Source organism: Elgaria multicarinata, chromosome 11, assembly GCF_023053635.1.
Source record: "Elgaria multicarinata webbii isolate HBS135686 ecotype San Diego chromosome 11, rElgMul1.1.pri, whole genome shotgun sequence".
NCBI classification, from domain to species: domain Eukaryota; kingdom Metazoa; phylum Chordata; class Lepidosauria; order Squamata; family Anguidae; genus Elgaria; species Elgaria multicarinata.
Genome location: NC_086181.1, coordinates 41,813,453 through 41,828,627, shown reverse-complemented (window position 1 = coordinate 41,828,627; position 15,175 = coordinate 41,813,453). Strand labels below are relative to the sequence as shown.

The following is a 15,175-nucleotide window of genomic DNA, read 5'->3' as shown; positions in this document are numbered from 1 at the left end:
CTCTGAATGCACAAGAGGAGGAGAATATGTAACCACTTGCCTATTTGCTTCATGGTTGTTTTTGACCTTCTGAAAATCTATTGCACCATTCTCAGGGGGAAAGAACAAAACAGAGCAAACAAAAAAAAATTAAACAAAGAAAATAAATTATACTGATTTAGATAATGACAGGGAAGTTTTCTTTTCTTTGCTCAAAACAGCAACGTGGAACACAAATGTGTTTCCAAGTTGTACAGCAATCTTTCATTACTATTTAGTGTAATAAGGTAGGGTGACCATATGACCGAATTTACCCAGATTTGTCTGGGGTTTCGATGACAAATCCGGTAGGGGGAGGGGAAATACGGATTTTTCCAAAGAGCAGCTCTAATGGGAATTAACAAAAAAGCTGATAACTCTGTCATTTTTAAAGATGAAGTCATGAAACTTGAAATGATGGTAGCTCTTAGGAAGTGCTTTAGCCACACTAAATTTGAAACAGATTTGTTCTTCCATTGATTTTTTAGGATTTTTTTAATAATTGAGGTTTTAAAATTATTTTTAACCAACATTTTTAAAGATAAAGAGCTGAAAGTTGGCACCATGATAGCTTTTAGGTAGAGCTTTATCCATACCAAATTTGAAACAGATCTGTTCATCCATTGATTTTTATAAAAATTGATGGTTTATTTTTTTAAAAAATATATATGTTATTTTTAAAGATAAAGAGATGAAACTTGGCACCATGATTGCTCTTAACAAGGACTTTAGCTATGTCAAGTTTGAAACAGATCTGTCCTTCCATTGAGTTTTAGGATTATTATTTTTAAGTTTGAGGTTTTAATATATATATATATTTAAATGACATTTTTAAAGGGCTAAAAATTGGCACCATGATAGCTCTTAAGGAGAGATTTAGCCATGCCAAGTTTGAATTAGATGTGTTCATCCATTGTTTTTTTTTTAATTGTTTTTTTTTTTGAAGATCAAAATTTTAAAATTATTGTGTTTTAAAACTGCTGGAGACATATCCTTCAAACTCAGGTTGTCAAACCTCCTCTTTGGGGTGTTGCATATTGAGCAGTTTCAGCCCTTGGCATTAAGGGGATCTCCAGTCTTTAGGTAAGAAGTCCTGGGCAAGCAGGGCACCTTTCCTGTTGCAGATTTGGTGTGCAGTCGGGTACCTGATGCTCAGCAGAGGCAAGGCATCCAGAAATCAAAATGTGGGAAAGGAGAAGTCAGTCAAAGCCACCCACAGGGAAAACATAATTGCCCAGAGGCCTTTTTCTCAAATTTCCATATCATGGGCGATGAAGGGTCATCTTTAGAGAAAAACTCTCACGACCAACAGTAGGGTGCCAGTCGAGAGAGAGGCTCTCTTCTTTGAGGATGCCCTGTTGCTGCAAATGTTGGAACCTGTCATATCACTGTCATAACAGTGAAATGCTTGCTCCAATAACAACTCCAGAAAATCATCTGCTTGTGTCCAATCTGGTTTTAGGGTCCATAGATATTTCTGGAACCCAAAAGGTTGATTTGAGTGAATGGAGAAGTAAAGTGCACCTTGGAACACTTGCAAATCTGAGTCCCCGCCATTGTCTCCTAATAAAAAATCAATTTGAGCTGTTATAATCCATACCTTTCAAACCAATATATTTCCCTTGTGTTCATAGAGTCCCCTGCCATATATAAAATACCACAGATACATAAAATTAGATGTTTTACCATAGATAACAAATACTTTGGATTTCCTAAAATTGATATGTTGATACATTTTTTCAGCCAGAGCGTTCACTTGGCTTTCAGAAAAAAGAACATCATGGGTGGGGATTCGTGTTGTGAAGTCTGAACACATTACATTCTTGGAAAGCAATGTCTCCAGGGCCTTCAAGAAACGTTCTCCCTGATCATCATCCCCCACAAAGAGTCCAACCCACGTCCATCCAATGGAGCCAGGAAAGGGGGCAGGGCGGCGGGAGGCTTACCTGTGTCCATCGTGGTCCGTCGCAGGTTTCTATTGAGGCCCCAGTTGAAGCTGCAAATGAAGGTCAAGGCCTCTTCTGGCTTCAACCGGGGCCTCAATTGAAGCCCGCAATGGAGGAAGGTAAGGGGGCGGGGGCAGGGGTGGGGGCCTGGCCTACCTGGTGCTGCCGGCACCGCTGCTGCAAGCAGCAGCAGCGGTGCCAAATAAGGGAGCAGGGAGGAGGGACGTTTACCTTCCTCCATCACGGGCTTCAATTGAGGCCCCGGTTGAAGCCATAAGTGAAGGCCGAGGCCTCTTCCGGCTTCAACCGGGGCCTCAATTGAAGCCCGCGACAGAGGAAGGTAAGGGGGTGGGGGCAGGGGTGGGGGCCTGGCCTACCTGGCGCCGCCGGCACTGCCAACCATGCAGAAGCGGCGGTGGCACCAGGTAAGGGAGCAGTGAGGAGGGACGCTTACCTTCCTCCATCGCAGGCTTCAATTGAGGCCCCGGTTGAAGCCGGAAGTGAAGGCCGAGGCCTCTTCCGGCTTCAACTGGGGCCTCAATTGAAGCCCGCGATGGAGATAGGTAAGGGGGCAGGGTGGGTGGGCATCTTGTCTTGCGCCGCTGCTGTTGTCCATATAGTGATGGCGGCGAAGCCGGATCTCGCTCCGACAAGCGGAGCGGGAGACGGGCGGAGCGGCGCGAAGAGGATCAGGCCCGATCCGGATTTCACAGATTGGGCCACGAAGTGGATTTTGGGGTCTGTGCACACCCCTAGTTTTCAGTGTTCTGAAGATCTACTTCAGTATTCTCATGGGGGAAAGAACCAAAAGCAAATTATTCTTAAATGGATAATGTTGTTCTTTTCTTTACTCCAAGCAGCAACATGGATCACAAATGCATTTTCCAAGTGGGGAAATAAGGTTTTATTACTACTTAGTGGGGCAAGAAGCAGATGGGTTCCAGATGTATTATTCCTTCCAGAAATGAAGTCCTCAGCCATTCTCTAATTTTATAAAGGCATTGGGATACAAAGTTTATCAGATTGATAATAAATGAGGGTTTCTCAGAACATTTAGTGACAGAATACACAAATTCATACCCTTGATTTATTGTATTATCTTGTCAAGGGACAAGCACATTGTTTTTCCTCCCACTGCTGCAATATGTGGAGGAAATCCCTTATTTCTCACACTGCTGTTCCTTCTTTTTAATAGTTCAAGTTTTTGCATGTGCAAATCCCTGCCACAAAACCATCTCAACTGTGATGATGATGATGATGATGATGATGCCTCCAAAATAATCTGGCTATATTCTTTATACCTCATTAACCTGGTAACTAATACCCCCCCCATTTTACCCCATTAGAGCAAATGGTCAGGGAACACAGCATATCTCTATTTTTATAAACTGAAGATGCACAGGTGCTGTTCATCAGCAAATTTAAGAAGAAACTCCCTTCATAAATGTGCAGGGGTGAATTAATGCAGAATTTGAGGGGTGTGTGTATGTATTTGAGGGTTTTTTTTGTTTTTTTTAATAATCCTAAAAATCAAGGGATGAAGGGAACGGTTTCAAACTTGACATGTTTAAAGTGTTGCTTGCAAAGTCTTATTGATCCCAAGTTTCTTCTCTGTATCTTTAAAAATGATGGCAATGTAATCATTTTGTTAATTTCTATGGATGATAATGGATAACCTGACAGTCAAAACTTAAAAACTTCCTAATAATCAAGGGATACAGGGATATGCATGTCTATATCTCTCCATAAGAGCTATCATGGTGACAAGATTCATCTCTTTACCTTTAAAAACGACAGAAATGTAAGCATTTTTGTTAATTACTATAGAGTACAATGGAGCAGAGATTTGATAACGGAACTGAGCTCCAAATGGCATTTGCTCTGCACTGCAGGTATATGATGGTTTTAAAACCATCCCCTACTTGCACCAAAAGTTTGGAAGTCTGTTGGAGGTCTGTCAGACCCCCAAATTTTCGGTGCGCAGCGCACACCCCACACAAAAATGTCCATCTTTGATAATGACAGCTTATGATGACTTTGTTGGAAGTTAAACTCTCTTCCAAGATAAGCAGAGTTGGAAGTGTCTCTCAGCGTAGAATACAGCAAAGACACAAATGAGGCTCAGGATTCTTTGTTTAGTGAAAACAAAGCCTTTACTGGCATAGAAGTTCAGTTGAATAACTTTGTTACAGCATCACACGTATACTCACAAACGATCATATTACTTACACAGCAGCAGCATTACAGATGAGGTGAAGAGGGGAATCACAATGCACAAAACACAGTTACATATATAGGGCAAAAACTGTACAGTCATTCCAGCCACTAATTGACTAATTGAAAAATCATCTCTGCCAATAACTCAATAATAGTCCAGCTATAGCCTTGACATTTAGAAAACACACTTCTTCATTTCTTCACGCCACCAGGCACTTCTAAAACAGTGGAATACAGTAAAACCAGATCCATTCCACGATACAACAGACTTGACTGTAGGCTAAATAACCATAGTTACAGTGCTTTTTCCTGTATGAAGAAGCAGGCCTTACTGGTTTTTACAAAAAATAACTTTGTTAATGAACTAGGAAACTGCTCAGTTACATAGGAGCAGAGGAAGCTCCTTGTAACTACTATCCCTTTGGGTCTCCTTTTAACTTTCTCTCTATTTAAGGATCCTGATGGTTCCTGGTTCTATGATTCACTGACCCTTTTTAGGCCATAGCTAGACCTAAGGTTCATCCCTGGATCGTCCGGGGGTCAAACCTGTTCAAGGGGATCCAGTGCTCAGGCAGGGGCGAACCCTGGATGATCCCAGGATAAACCTTAAGTCTAGCTGTGGCCTTAGTCTCACAGCAACCAGCCCAGCACTCTGGGAATCTTGTTATTCACCTTCCCTTTACCACTTCCACCATTTATGTCCGTACCTTTCCTCTGGTACTCAAAGGATCCAATCCAGTAAAACAAAATAACTTTTGATTTAACAGGAAGTAAGCTTATGCATTCATTTAATCATGTGGTTTCAATTGTTTCATATCTTAGTTGTTACATGTCCTTGCCTATTCTACCAACTAAACCCTACTTCCAACTCCTCCTAATCCCTCTCACTGCCATGAACATATTATACCAAGGGTAGGGCAACTGAACTTACCACTGTAGATCATAGATTGCCAACTCAAAATTAAGATTACTGTACTCCAATAATAATAATAATAATAATAATAATAATAATAATAATAATAATAATAATAATAATAATAATAATAATTTTACTTATGTATTTATTTCTTACCTGCCTATCCCACTGGATTGAGGTGTGAACAACGTTAAATACAAAAATATCATAAAATGCATAAAATGATTAAAACGTATAAAACTGAGTGTTTGGGGTGGATTGTAAAGGGGAAGCCGATCCTGCAGGTAAACTGGACCCAAACCATGTAGGGCTTTAAAGGTAATAACAAACACTTTATATTTCACCTGGAAACTAATTGGCAGCCAGTGAAGAGAATTTACAGATGGTGTAATATGGTTACCCCTAGGTGTGCTGGTGACCAACCTGGCTGGCATATTTTGAACTAGTTGAAGTTTCCAAACTAGGCACAAAGGTAGCCCTATGTACAGCACATTTCAGAAGTCGAGCTTCAAAATTACCAGTGTGTGCCATACCATTTTTAGGTCATCTAACTCTAGGAAGGGGCACAGCTGATGTATCAGCTGAAGCTGATGATCCAGACTTGTCAAAAGAAGGATTTTTGACTGCTTCTGTCTCCTACAAACAACAAAATTCCTTTAAGATAGGAGTAAAGATCTTGAAGAGGAATTCACATATTGAACTACAGTGACTTTACCTTGAGATTTTCCTCACCATGTGTAGTAGGGTCACTGTTGTACACGATGCCCAACATAGCTGTAAATTGATGCAAATTGCCTAATTTTTGAAATATTTTATGAAACGTAGTTTTTCAGATGAGTACACAGACTCAAACATATAGTGTGGCTATTTTTGGTATGCAAAGGCTAAACAAATACTGAAATAGCACAGCTTCTTCAAATGCGTAGACCTCTAAAGGACAGGATCAAGAAAGGAGGTCAAAAGGGAAAGGGAAAGCCTGGTGAATGGAAAAGGTGTTCGTGTTTCACCTCTCTCCTTGATGCTGCACAGAAATTTCAGGTGAAAAGCAATGGTGTGAATGTGATGTCTGGTATCTCAAGCCAGTAACTCTTAAGAGTAATAGTACTGTCTCACTGCGTTAGACACCATGGAAGTAATAGGTATCAATGGAAAAGTTGATGCTTTAATTCTTTTTTCTTATGAGCTGCTCCCTGCTGTTCAACTCAGGCTTAAAGAGAATAATGTAACATTTGGGGGAAAAGATACAGCCTAATAAACCAGCACTGGAAGCTAAGATGGAGAAGATCTCTACAGCTACCATGTATTTCCCTTTGGTGCTTAGGTAGGCTGGAACAAAAGACAACCAAACACTGCAAAACGTCAGCATGCTGAAAGTGATGAACTTGGCTTCATTAAAACTGTCTGGCAATTTCCTGGCAAGGAAAGCCACCGAGAAGCTGATGATGGACAGAAGTGCCATGTAGCCCAAAAGAAAATAAAACATGATGGCAGAGCCTGCATTACATCGTACTGTGATTTCTTCAGGGACTGAGTGCATATCTAAGTCTGGGAATGGGGGAGACATTGTGAGCCACAAAGCACAAATGCCAGCTTGAATGAGGGAGCAGGAAAGGACAATGGAGGTGGCCAGTCTTTTTCCCACCCACTTTCTCATGTTAGAACCTGGCTTGGTGGCCATGAAAGCTACAACGACAGTAATGGTTTTGGCCAAGACACTAGAAACAGCCACCGAGAAGATCAAACCAAACACTGTCTGTTGGAGAAGGCAGGTCATTTTCCCAGGTTGGCCAATGAATAGGAAGGAAGAGAGGAAGCAGAGCAGGAGAGAGATGAGGAGAGTGTAGGTGAGGCCTCGATTGTTGGCTTTGACTATTGGGGTATCTCTGTGCTTAATAAAGGTTTGCAGCACCAAGACTGTGATCAAGGAAAAAGAAACAGCAACAGAAGCTAAACTTTTCCCAAAGGGGTCTTCATAGGACAGAAAGCTTATGACTTTCGGGATGCATCGATCTCGGTCCTTATTTGGATACTGATCTTCTGAGCATTGAGAACAGTCATCAGTGTCTGAAAAGAGAAAGGAAGAGGAGTCATCACAATGTAAAATAATATGTGAAGATAATTGAAAGGCAAGGTAAGAGAGGAATTGAATAAATTTTAATCAATCCATTTGTAATTTCTTACAATCACTTTCACCAAAATCAGAGGGAATCATATTGTATCTTAATTTGGTAAAAACATTCTGACATGATACTAAAGTACTGTGTGTCTAAATAACTGGCTATTTAATGATCTGACTACATAAAATGATACATTCAAGAAGAGTAAATGGTTAAACGTATCAGTCAGAAATTATATCTGAAACAAGAAAAGACTTACATTTTAAAATCATCTGAATCTTAGGATCATAGGAAGCTGCTTTATATCCTGTAAGACCATTGGTCCATCTAGCCCAGAATTGTCAACACTGACTGGCAGCTACTCTCCAGGATTTAGACAGGAGTTTGCCAGGCCTTCCCGGAGAAGCCAGGAATTTAACCTGTGACCTCCAAATTAGATTACTGCAATGCCCTTTACATGGGGCAGCCTTTGAAGACGGTTCAGAAGCTGCAGCTTGTGCAAAATGCAGCTGCCAGATTGATAACTGGAACAAGGAGGTTTGAACATATAACACCGATTCTGGCCAGCTTGAATTGGCCGCCTAGATGTTTCTGAGCCCAATTCAAGGTGCTGGTTTTAACCTATAAAGCCCTATATGGCTCGAGACCACAATACCTGATGGAATGCCTCTCCCGACATGAACCTACCCGTACACTGCGCTCAACATCTTAGGTCCTCCTCCGAGTGCCTACTCCAAGGGAAGCTCGGAGAATGGCAGCAAGGGAGAGGGCCTTTAGGTGGTGGCCGCCCAACTGTGTAATGATCTTCCCCATGAGGGTCGTCTGGCGCCGATATTGTTATCTTTCAGATGCCAGGTCAAGTCTTTTCTGTTCTCCCAGGCATTTAACAGCATTTAATAATGCTAAGTTTGTTTTTTAATGGACCCCAGAACTGTTGTTTTTAAATGGATACTGTTGGGTTTTTTTAATGGTTTTTATGGTTTTAAATTTTGTATACTTTTAAGGTTTACTGTTTTTAACTTTTGTAAACTGCCCAGAGAGCTTCGGCTATTGGATGGTATATAAATGTAATAAATAAAGAAATAAATAAATACATTCTGCATGGGAAACATGTAGTCCTACTACTGAGCTCAGTTGGCAATCAAGAGTTCTAGTAAGTGGTCATGAAAATACAGATAAATTTCTGACTGTTTCCATGTGGTTGCATGCAAACTAGAGGATCTAGCACTTCCAAAATGATAGTATTGGATTAGCCCTAATGGAATATTGGATGCATCACATCACCTACCAGTTTGGTTTGAAATCTTCCCTTCTGGACATGGATTACAATCATAGCAACAAAACTTCTCCCCTTCTTTCATTATCTTCTGATAACCGGGTTGGCAGGAGTCACTACAGACAGAAATGGGCAGGACCTATCCATAAAGATGAAGAATGGAAGCAGACATTAGAAACATTGGATATTTTTAAAAATCTTTTACTTTGATTTGTCTAAACATTCCCAAAGTTTCATCAAGGCATAGCAAACAATTATCATGGTTCTTGTCATTATCCCTGACCTTGAGTGCTTTTGGACAGGGGGAAATTTTGTTTCCTTACAGGTCCATTGCTTCCTGCTTTTCTTTTGCATTTGAAACAAGCTGAATTACACTGGAAGAGAACAGCATCCAAGTGGGCAGTAATTTAAAACCTCCCAGGCCATATAGTTCAATGGGATAGTTCTCTTTATTGGGCAAATAATAATAATAATAATAATAATAATAATAATAATAATAATAATAATAATATTTCTTACCCGCCTCTCCATTCTGATCGAGGCTGGGAACAACCATAAATGATAAAATACATAAACCTCAAATAAAACATAATGTACATTTTAAAAACATCCTAAAAAACATCCTAAAAACATTTTAAAAACATCTTAAAATTTCACGGGATAGGCCTACTGGAAGACATCAGTCTTCATAGCTTTCTTGAATGCTACTAGACTGTTAAGCTGATGAGTGAGTCTCTTCCGGCAAGCCTCTTTTCCCAGGCATTTAACAGCATTTAACAATGCTAAGTTTGTTTGTTTGTTAACGGACCCCAGAACTGTTGTTTTTAAATGGATACCATTGTTTTTATACTGTTTTTTTTTAATGGTTTTATATTTGGTATACTTTTTTTTTGTATTAACACTTTTATTAATTTTCCACATAAACAGAACACTTAAGGAAAGGTAAAACAACAATACAAAATATACAAACTACATCAAAACAAAAAGAACTACTAAAATAGTCACAAATACATAAGGCTATATTCCAGTTAAAGCGATATTCATGTCAGATGTCAAATATCATATTTCTAGTTTACCAGATCCGGATTTCATAAGAGCAAGCAAGTATATTTATCAAATGCAAGAATACAAGTTATATATAAAATCCACATACAAATAAATCATCCTTTTCCACTTGTTTTATATATTCAATAAAAGGTTTCCAGTCCATTACATATAAAGCTATTGTTCTTTCTTTTACTAACGCCGTTAATTTCGCCATCTCCGCCAATTCCAACATATACTTTTTAATGTTTACTTTTTAATGTTCACTGTTTTTAACTTTTGTAAACCGTCCAGAGAGCTTTGTCTATGAGGCGGTGTATAAATGTAATAAATCAAATCAAATCAAATCAAAATTCCACAGTCTGGCAGCAGCAGAAGAGAAGGTCCTCTGGGTTACAGTTGTTAATCTAGTTGCGTGGTGTAGTGTGAGAAATAACGAGAGGAGACGTATATATGGTTTAAAATATGGGCCACATTTATTAACAGATCTGCAAGGGAAGTGAAGGCCTAAGCGGGCATCCTTATTTGGCCAAGCCTCAGGCCAGTGTAAGGATCGGGCGAACCATTCACAGCCCGTGAAGTGGCGCTTGTCACTTCTCCACCTCACAGGCTTACCCCTCTTGGGGTAGGGAGGCCTTCCGGTGTCACCCCACCCATGCCGCATGGGCTCTGTGTGGGTGAGGAGCGTTGGCCTCAAAGGTAATCCCTATCCCCCAACTGGCACCGCTGGGCTCCCAGTTGTGGGCCTCGGAATTACCCATCACCAGCAATGGTGCCTGAGAATGCTCACCAATAGGGTTACAGTTGTTAATCTAGTTTTTGCTAGCTGAAGTAGGTTTTCCCCAGAGGACCTGAGTGTGCAGAGCAGTTTGAAGTGCAACTTGGACTGCACATGGCAGGAAATTGTGACATATTTCAGAAGAGTTGGGTTTCCCAAGGTTTAACTAGGAATTGGAGTGGGACACCCACAAAAGACTCACAATGTCATCAAAATGAACCATGAACTTCTGTGAATGGCCACTCATGAGCATGCTATAAATCACTTGTTTAAAGACACTCTGTGACTTTTTAGTGTAATATATGGCTCTACCTTGACAGGGGCATTGCTAGACTTACCTGATAATCCGTGTGGGAGGAGGGGCCAGGCTGTGCTAGAAGTAGTGCGGCCTGTAGGCCCCGTACACACATAAGACACGACGGGGCCAAGGGAAGCCCCGTCGCGTCCTCCATTTTTTTCCTTAAAGGGCCATGTGCACAGGAGCGTATCAACGGACCAGTAAGTGTTTTTTTTTTTAAAAAAAATAAAGGGTTCCCCACTCCCCCTGCCCCTGATTTTCCCCCACACAATGCCTTTTGCCCCCTGCCAACTCGCTCACCCATCCCCGTCCCTGCTCGCCATGCCCTGTTCCCATTCTTCTTTCCCCCGTCTGTCATGCCCCTTACCATCTGCCATGCCTGTCATCATTCTTCTTCCCCTGTCTGCCATGCACCATCCCCATCCACCATGCCTGTCCCCATTCTACTTCCCCCCATCCGCCATGCCCTGTCCCTGTCCGCCATGCCTGTCCCTGTCCACCATGCCCATCCCCGTTCTTCTTCTCCCATCTCTCATGCCTGGTCTGCTCTTTACCTTGGCCCCCATCTCCGCCCCCATGATTTTCCCTCCCCCGGCCAATGGGCACAGCGCTCATATGGAATGCTGTGCCCAGTGCGTGGCTTCTCCCAACTGCTCACGAGTAAGGAAACAGCTGGGGAAAGCCACGGAAGTCGCTATGTTTGCCGCAGCCCCAGCCTCAGCCCAGGGCTGTGGAAAAGCCAGGCCATAAGCAGATCCGCTTATCCTGGGTCAAGGGAGGACTTAGCCCGGCCTCACCCCGGGATCCCCTGTGCTTCGTCTGGATGCACAGCAGGGAGACCGGGCCTCACACCGTGCTAACTCCTTCTCTAGCAACAGCCTGGGTCAATTCAGGTAGCAAAGTATATGTTTCTGCTTCTGGATCGCAGTTCACACACCCTCATAATGGTGTACCTAACATGACGATTAAATATCACATAACTCGCACCTGATTAAAACTCCTGTGCCAAATGATTGTGTCCTCATTAATGATGAATTCTTTTCCTTTAAGAGCATTGGGATCTACCCATCCAACTTTTACTTTAAGGAAGGACTTGTTTGGAAATGTGACAAAGTTCATTATATCAAATCCGCCTTCCATTTCCCCATTATCGTTCAAAGAGACTCTTTCTCCAGCAGAATTGTTAAAGGAAATGCCGTGAAGAAATGGGCGAAGCTTGATGAAAAAGGAAATAAAGAACAAGAGAATAAAACTGTATTGATGTTCTTACAGAAAACAAAAACATCTCTCCTTGCTAATATGTGGTTATTTTAGACACAGGGCTAATCTACACCCAGCAGGACATCCACTATGAAAGTGTTATATAAAAGGCAGGAGCCAAACTACTGCTTTATAGCAGTATTGAAGATAATTGCAGGATCTACACTCCTGCTTTATTGCAGTACTGAACTACACTGACAACTGTTGGGGCTCATGACACATCATCTACACCAAGCAGCATATAACAGTGGCATGAAAGTTGTATATAGTATGGTCATAGCTAGACCTAAGGTTTATCCCAGGATTGTCCTGAGATCAAACCTGTTCAACTAAGTGCCTCACAGGGCATCTGGCGCTCAGGAAGGGATGAACACGGGCTGATCCTGGGATAAAGCTTAGGTCTAGCTACGGCCTATGTGTCAAGTGCCCCAACAGTTGTCAGTGCACTTGAATACAAATATAAAATGGTAGAGTGGCTGCTGCCTTTTATATACCGCTTTCATACTGCTTTCGTAGTGGAATATCCTGCTTGGTATAGATGAGCCCATAGACACAAAGAGCACACTCACTAAAATTAAGGGAAAGTATTAGGAATGACTAATGAAATGATTGCACTGGGTCTATTCAAGACATGGCCATGGCTAGATGCCAAATATTGTTTCAGAAAAAAGTTCCAGAATGAAAATTATTTTTTTCAGTGACATGCTGATAAAATGTATGATTCTTTTATTGTTGGCTGCAAGAATAGAGAAATTTGAACACATCTGTCATTGTGAATGAACAAGGTTTATTACACTATTGACCAATTATTCATGGAAGAGAAAATGGAATACATGTGCTAATCAATTCATAAAAAAACCCTCAGACCATTATGGAGAGATTACCTGCCATGGCTTCAGATCGTGGAGTTCATCTTGCTTGCCATGGAGAGTTCCTCTGTGGTTGAATCTAGAAGAGTACAGGGCATGTAAAGCATGTGCCACAGCATAGACAGCATTATAAATACCGTAGCTGTGGCCAGTCATTCGCATCTCAAAAAAAGGTCCACGAAGGGTCTCCAGTTTCTCCTCCCCAGTACATCTTCCAGTGACCTTGTATGGCACCAGGGGATCTGGAGCTGAACAGTCAAAAACATGCTCCCAGAACTCCTCCAGAAAATCATCTGCTTGTCTCCATGTGGGTTTTAGGATTTGAAGATATTTTTGGAACCCCAAAGGATCATTTGAGTGAATGGAGAAGGCAATGGCTCCATGGAACACATGTAAATCAGAATTCCGTAGTAGGGTTGATATGATAAAATCTATCTGGGCTGTTATAATCCATACCTTTGCGCGCAAGATACTTTGCTCATGTTCAATACCTCCTGAAGCAATTGTAAAATACCATATATACCTCATCACAGATGTTTCACCATAAATTACAAATATTCTGGATTTCCTAAAATTGATAAGTTGATAAATATTATCAGCCAGATCAGTGCTTACATCTCTAGAATTAAAATGGAATTCATTGGGGATTAGCTTTGTGAAGTCCACACAGATTCCATTGTTAGAAAGCAATGGCCCCACAGCTTGCAGGAAATGATCTCCCTGATCATCATCCACCACAAAAAGTCCAACCAACATCCATCCAAAATGCTTTAGCAAACTGATAATTCCATTATACTGATAGGCTTCATTTGGGGCCATGTGGAAAAAGGAAGGCAGCTTCCTCATCTCACTCACTACTGGGGCAAAGGAGCCATAAGTGAGCTGAAAGCATTAAAAATAACTGTAAGTGAAAGTATTTCCATTAAATAATTTGCCAAAAATGTATCATTTATACTGAGAGATAAATTACATTAGAACCACAGTTCTAAGTATCATATGAACATATGCTCTTTTATTTATTTAATCTTACTGTATTTGCACATGCCTAGTTAAGGATCCTTGCGAGTGTAAGCGGAAGCATGGAATAAAGACATGGACACAAGAGCTTGGGTTAACAAAGGCCTCTTTATTTATAATAAATAGAATTCCTCCCTCCCTGGATCTGCACATGGAAGTCCGGGAATTAAATCCTTATCTCAGGTCACTTGCCTGGCTTATGGGCGAGCCACTTTCCAAAGCAAGGAGTCCGTAAAATTGGCTTCTTGCTTATATGACACTTTGTAAGTGTGGGGAAACTGCCAAACAACACCCCCACCCACTGTCATAAGGGACAGCGAGTAGATGAAGACAGGAGGGTCTCCAAAGGCACACCATATCCTGGCGCGTGAGCCACACAGCCCCCAAGGAGCAGGTCCTCCGGATATGCTGATCACCTGAAAGGTGTCAAAGTGCTCACCGTCCCTATCTAATACAGTCAATTCCCGCACATTTCCTGCCACAAATTAACCTAATTATACACCCTTCCACAATAATGCCACCAGTATGAAGTAGGCCTTTTATAGCTGCAGCCACACCCTACCTCATGTGGCTCATGTTTCTCAGCCACATGAAGTGTCTCCTTCCTGCTCCTCCCACCTGCAATGGCCACTTTCCCACCCAAAGCGTTGGCTGGCAGGGGAGCGAATTTCTGCCAGTACAATATGGAGAAAGATATCATTTTTGAGAAAGAAATCATGCAGAAGAAGCTGACCATTCTGCTTCCCCTGTTCCTGCTTTTCTCATTTTGTGTTGTACCTTAAATATCAGATTCACATAAGACTTTGCTTTTCAGCTTCCCTCTTCCTAAACTTTTCTAAACCACAGCCATAGAGACAAGAAATGGAGCACATTGCATATGAGCATTGGAGGTCTCAGGTCTATCACTAACTACCTGTGGAATCTTGTAAGGATTTAAGATGTATGCCATGTTGAGTGAGGTATCAAATGCAAGTGCCCCGATGACAGCTATTAGTTTTTTGTGGGTATCACATTCATAGTTGGGGACAAATCTATGGCTGTTGAAGAGAAGATCCATGGTGGTGCGATAGGTCATCTGTGCATTATTGTAGCAGTCATAGATGTGGAATCCAAGTGTGACATTCAGTAAGATGTTTGGGTTCTTGTTGACCTCATTTACAGCAAATGCCAAGGATAAGATGTGTTGGTAGAACTTTGTCATGACACTGCAAAGAGAGATACTCGTTACTTCGATAATACTATAATACACAGAGGTCTTTTACTACATTATTTGTCCATACCATTCCATTTTAGTTCCTGATTGTTATGTTTTTCTTTCATTTGTTACAAATGGCTTTAAAGTAACATACAATTCTCTTTCTTAAGCCAAAATTCTGTTTCTGATACATAAGAAACCTAAACTGGGGAATGAATTAACAC

At 41.3% G+C, this 15,175-nt stretch overlaps 1 protein-coding gene across 1 annotated transcript; it reads right to left on the bottom strand.

Annotated features, from left to right (window-relative positions):
- Window positions 1-6,259: 6,259 nt before the first annotated feature.
- LOC134405916 (vomeronasal type-2 receptor 26-like) lies at window positions 6,260-14,957 on the bottom strand. The gene is made up of 6 exons (XM_063137168.1): window positions 14,670-14,957; window positions 14,375-14,426; window positions 12,755-12,987; window positions 11,598-11,825; window positions 8,503-8,629; window positions 6,260-7,161 (listed from the first exon to the last, which is right to left on the bottom strand). The coding sequence occupies exons 1-6, from the start codon at window positions 14,955-14,957 to the stop codon at window positions 6,260-6,262; spliced, it is 1,830 nt and encodes a 609-aa protein (XP_062993238.1).
- Window positions 14,958-15,175: the final 218 nt, after the last annotated feature.

Coding starts and splice junctions, on each gene's coding strand:
- LOC134405916 (XM_063137168.1), bottom strand. CDS start 14,957: ATGACAAAGTTCTACCAACACATCTTATCCTTGGCATTTGCTGTAAAT. Junction 12,988..14,374: donor TGGGAAAGTGGCCATTGCAG/GTGGGAGGAGCA, acceptor TTGACTGTTCAG/CTCCAGATCCCCTGGTGCCA. Junction 11,826..12,754: donor ACGATCTGAAGCCATGGCAG/GTAATCTCTCCA, acceptor TTTTTCATCAAG/CTTCGCCCATTTCTTCACGG.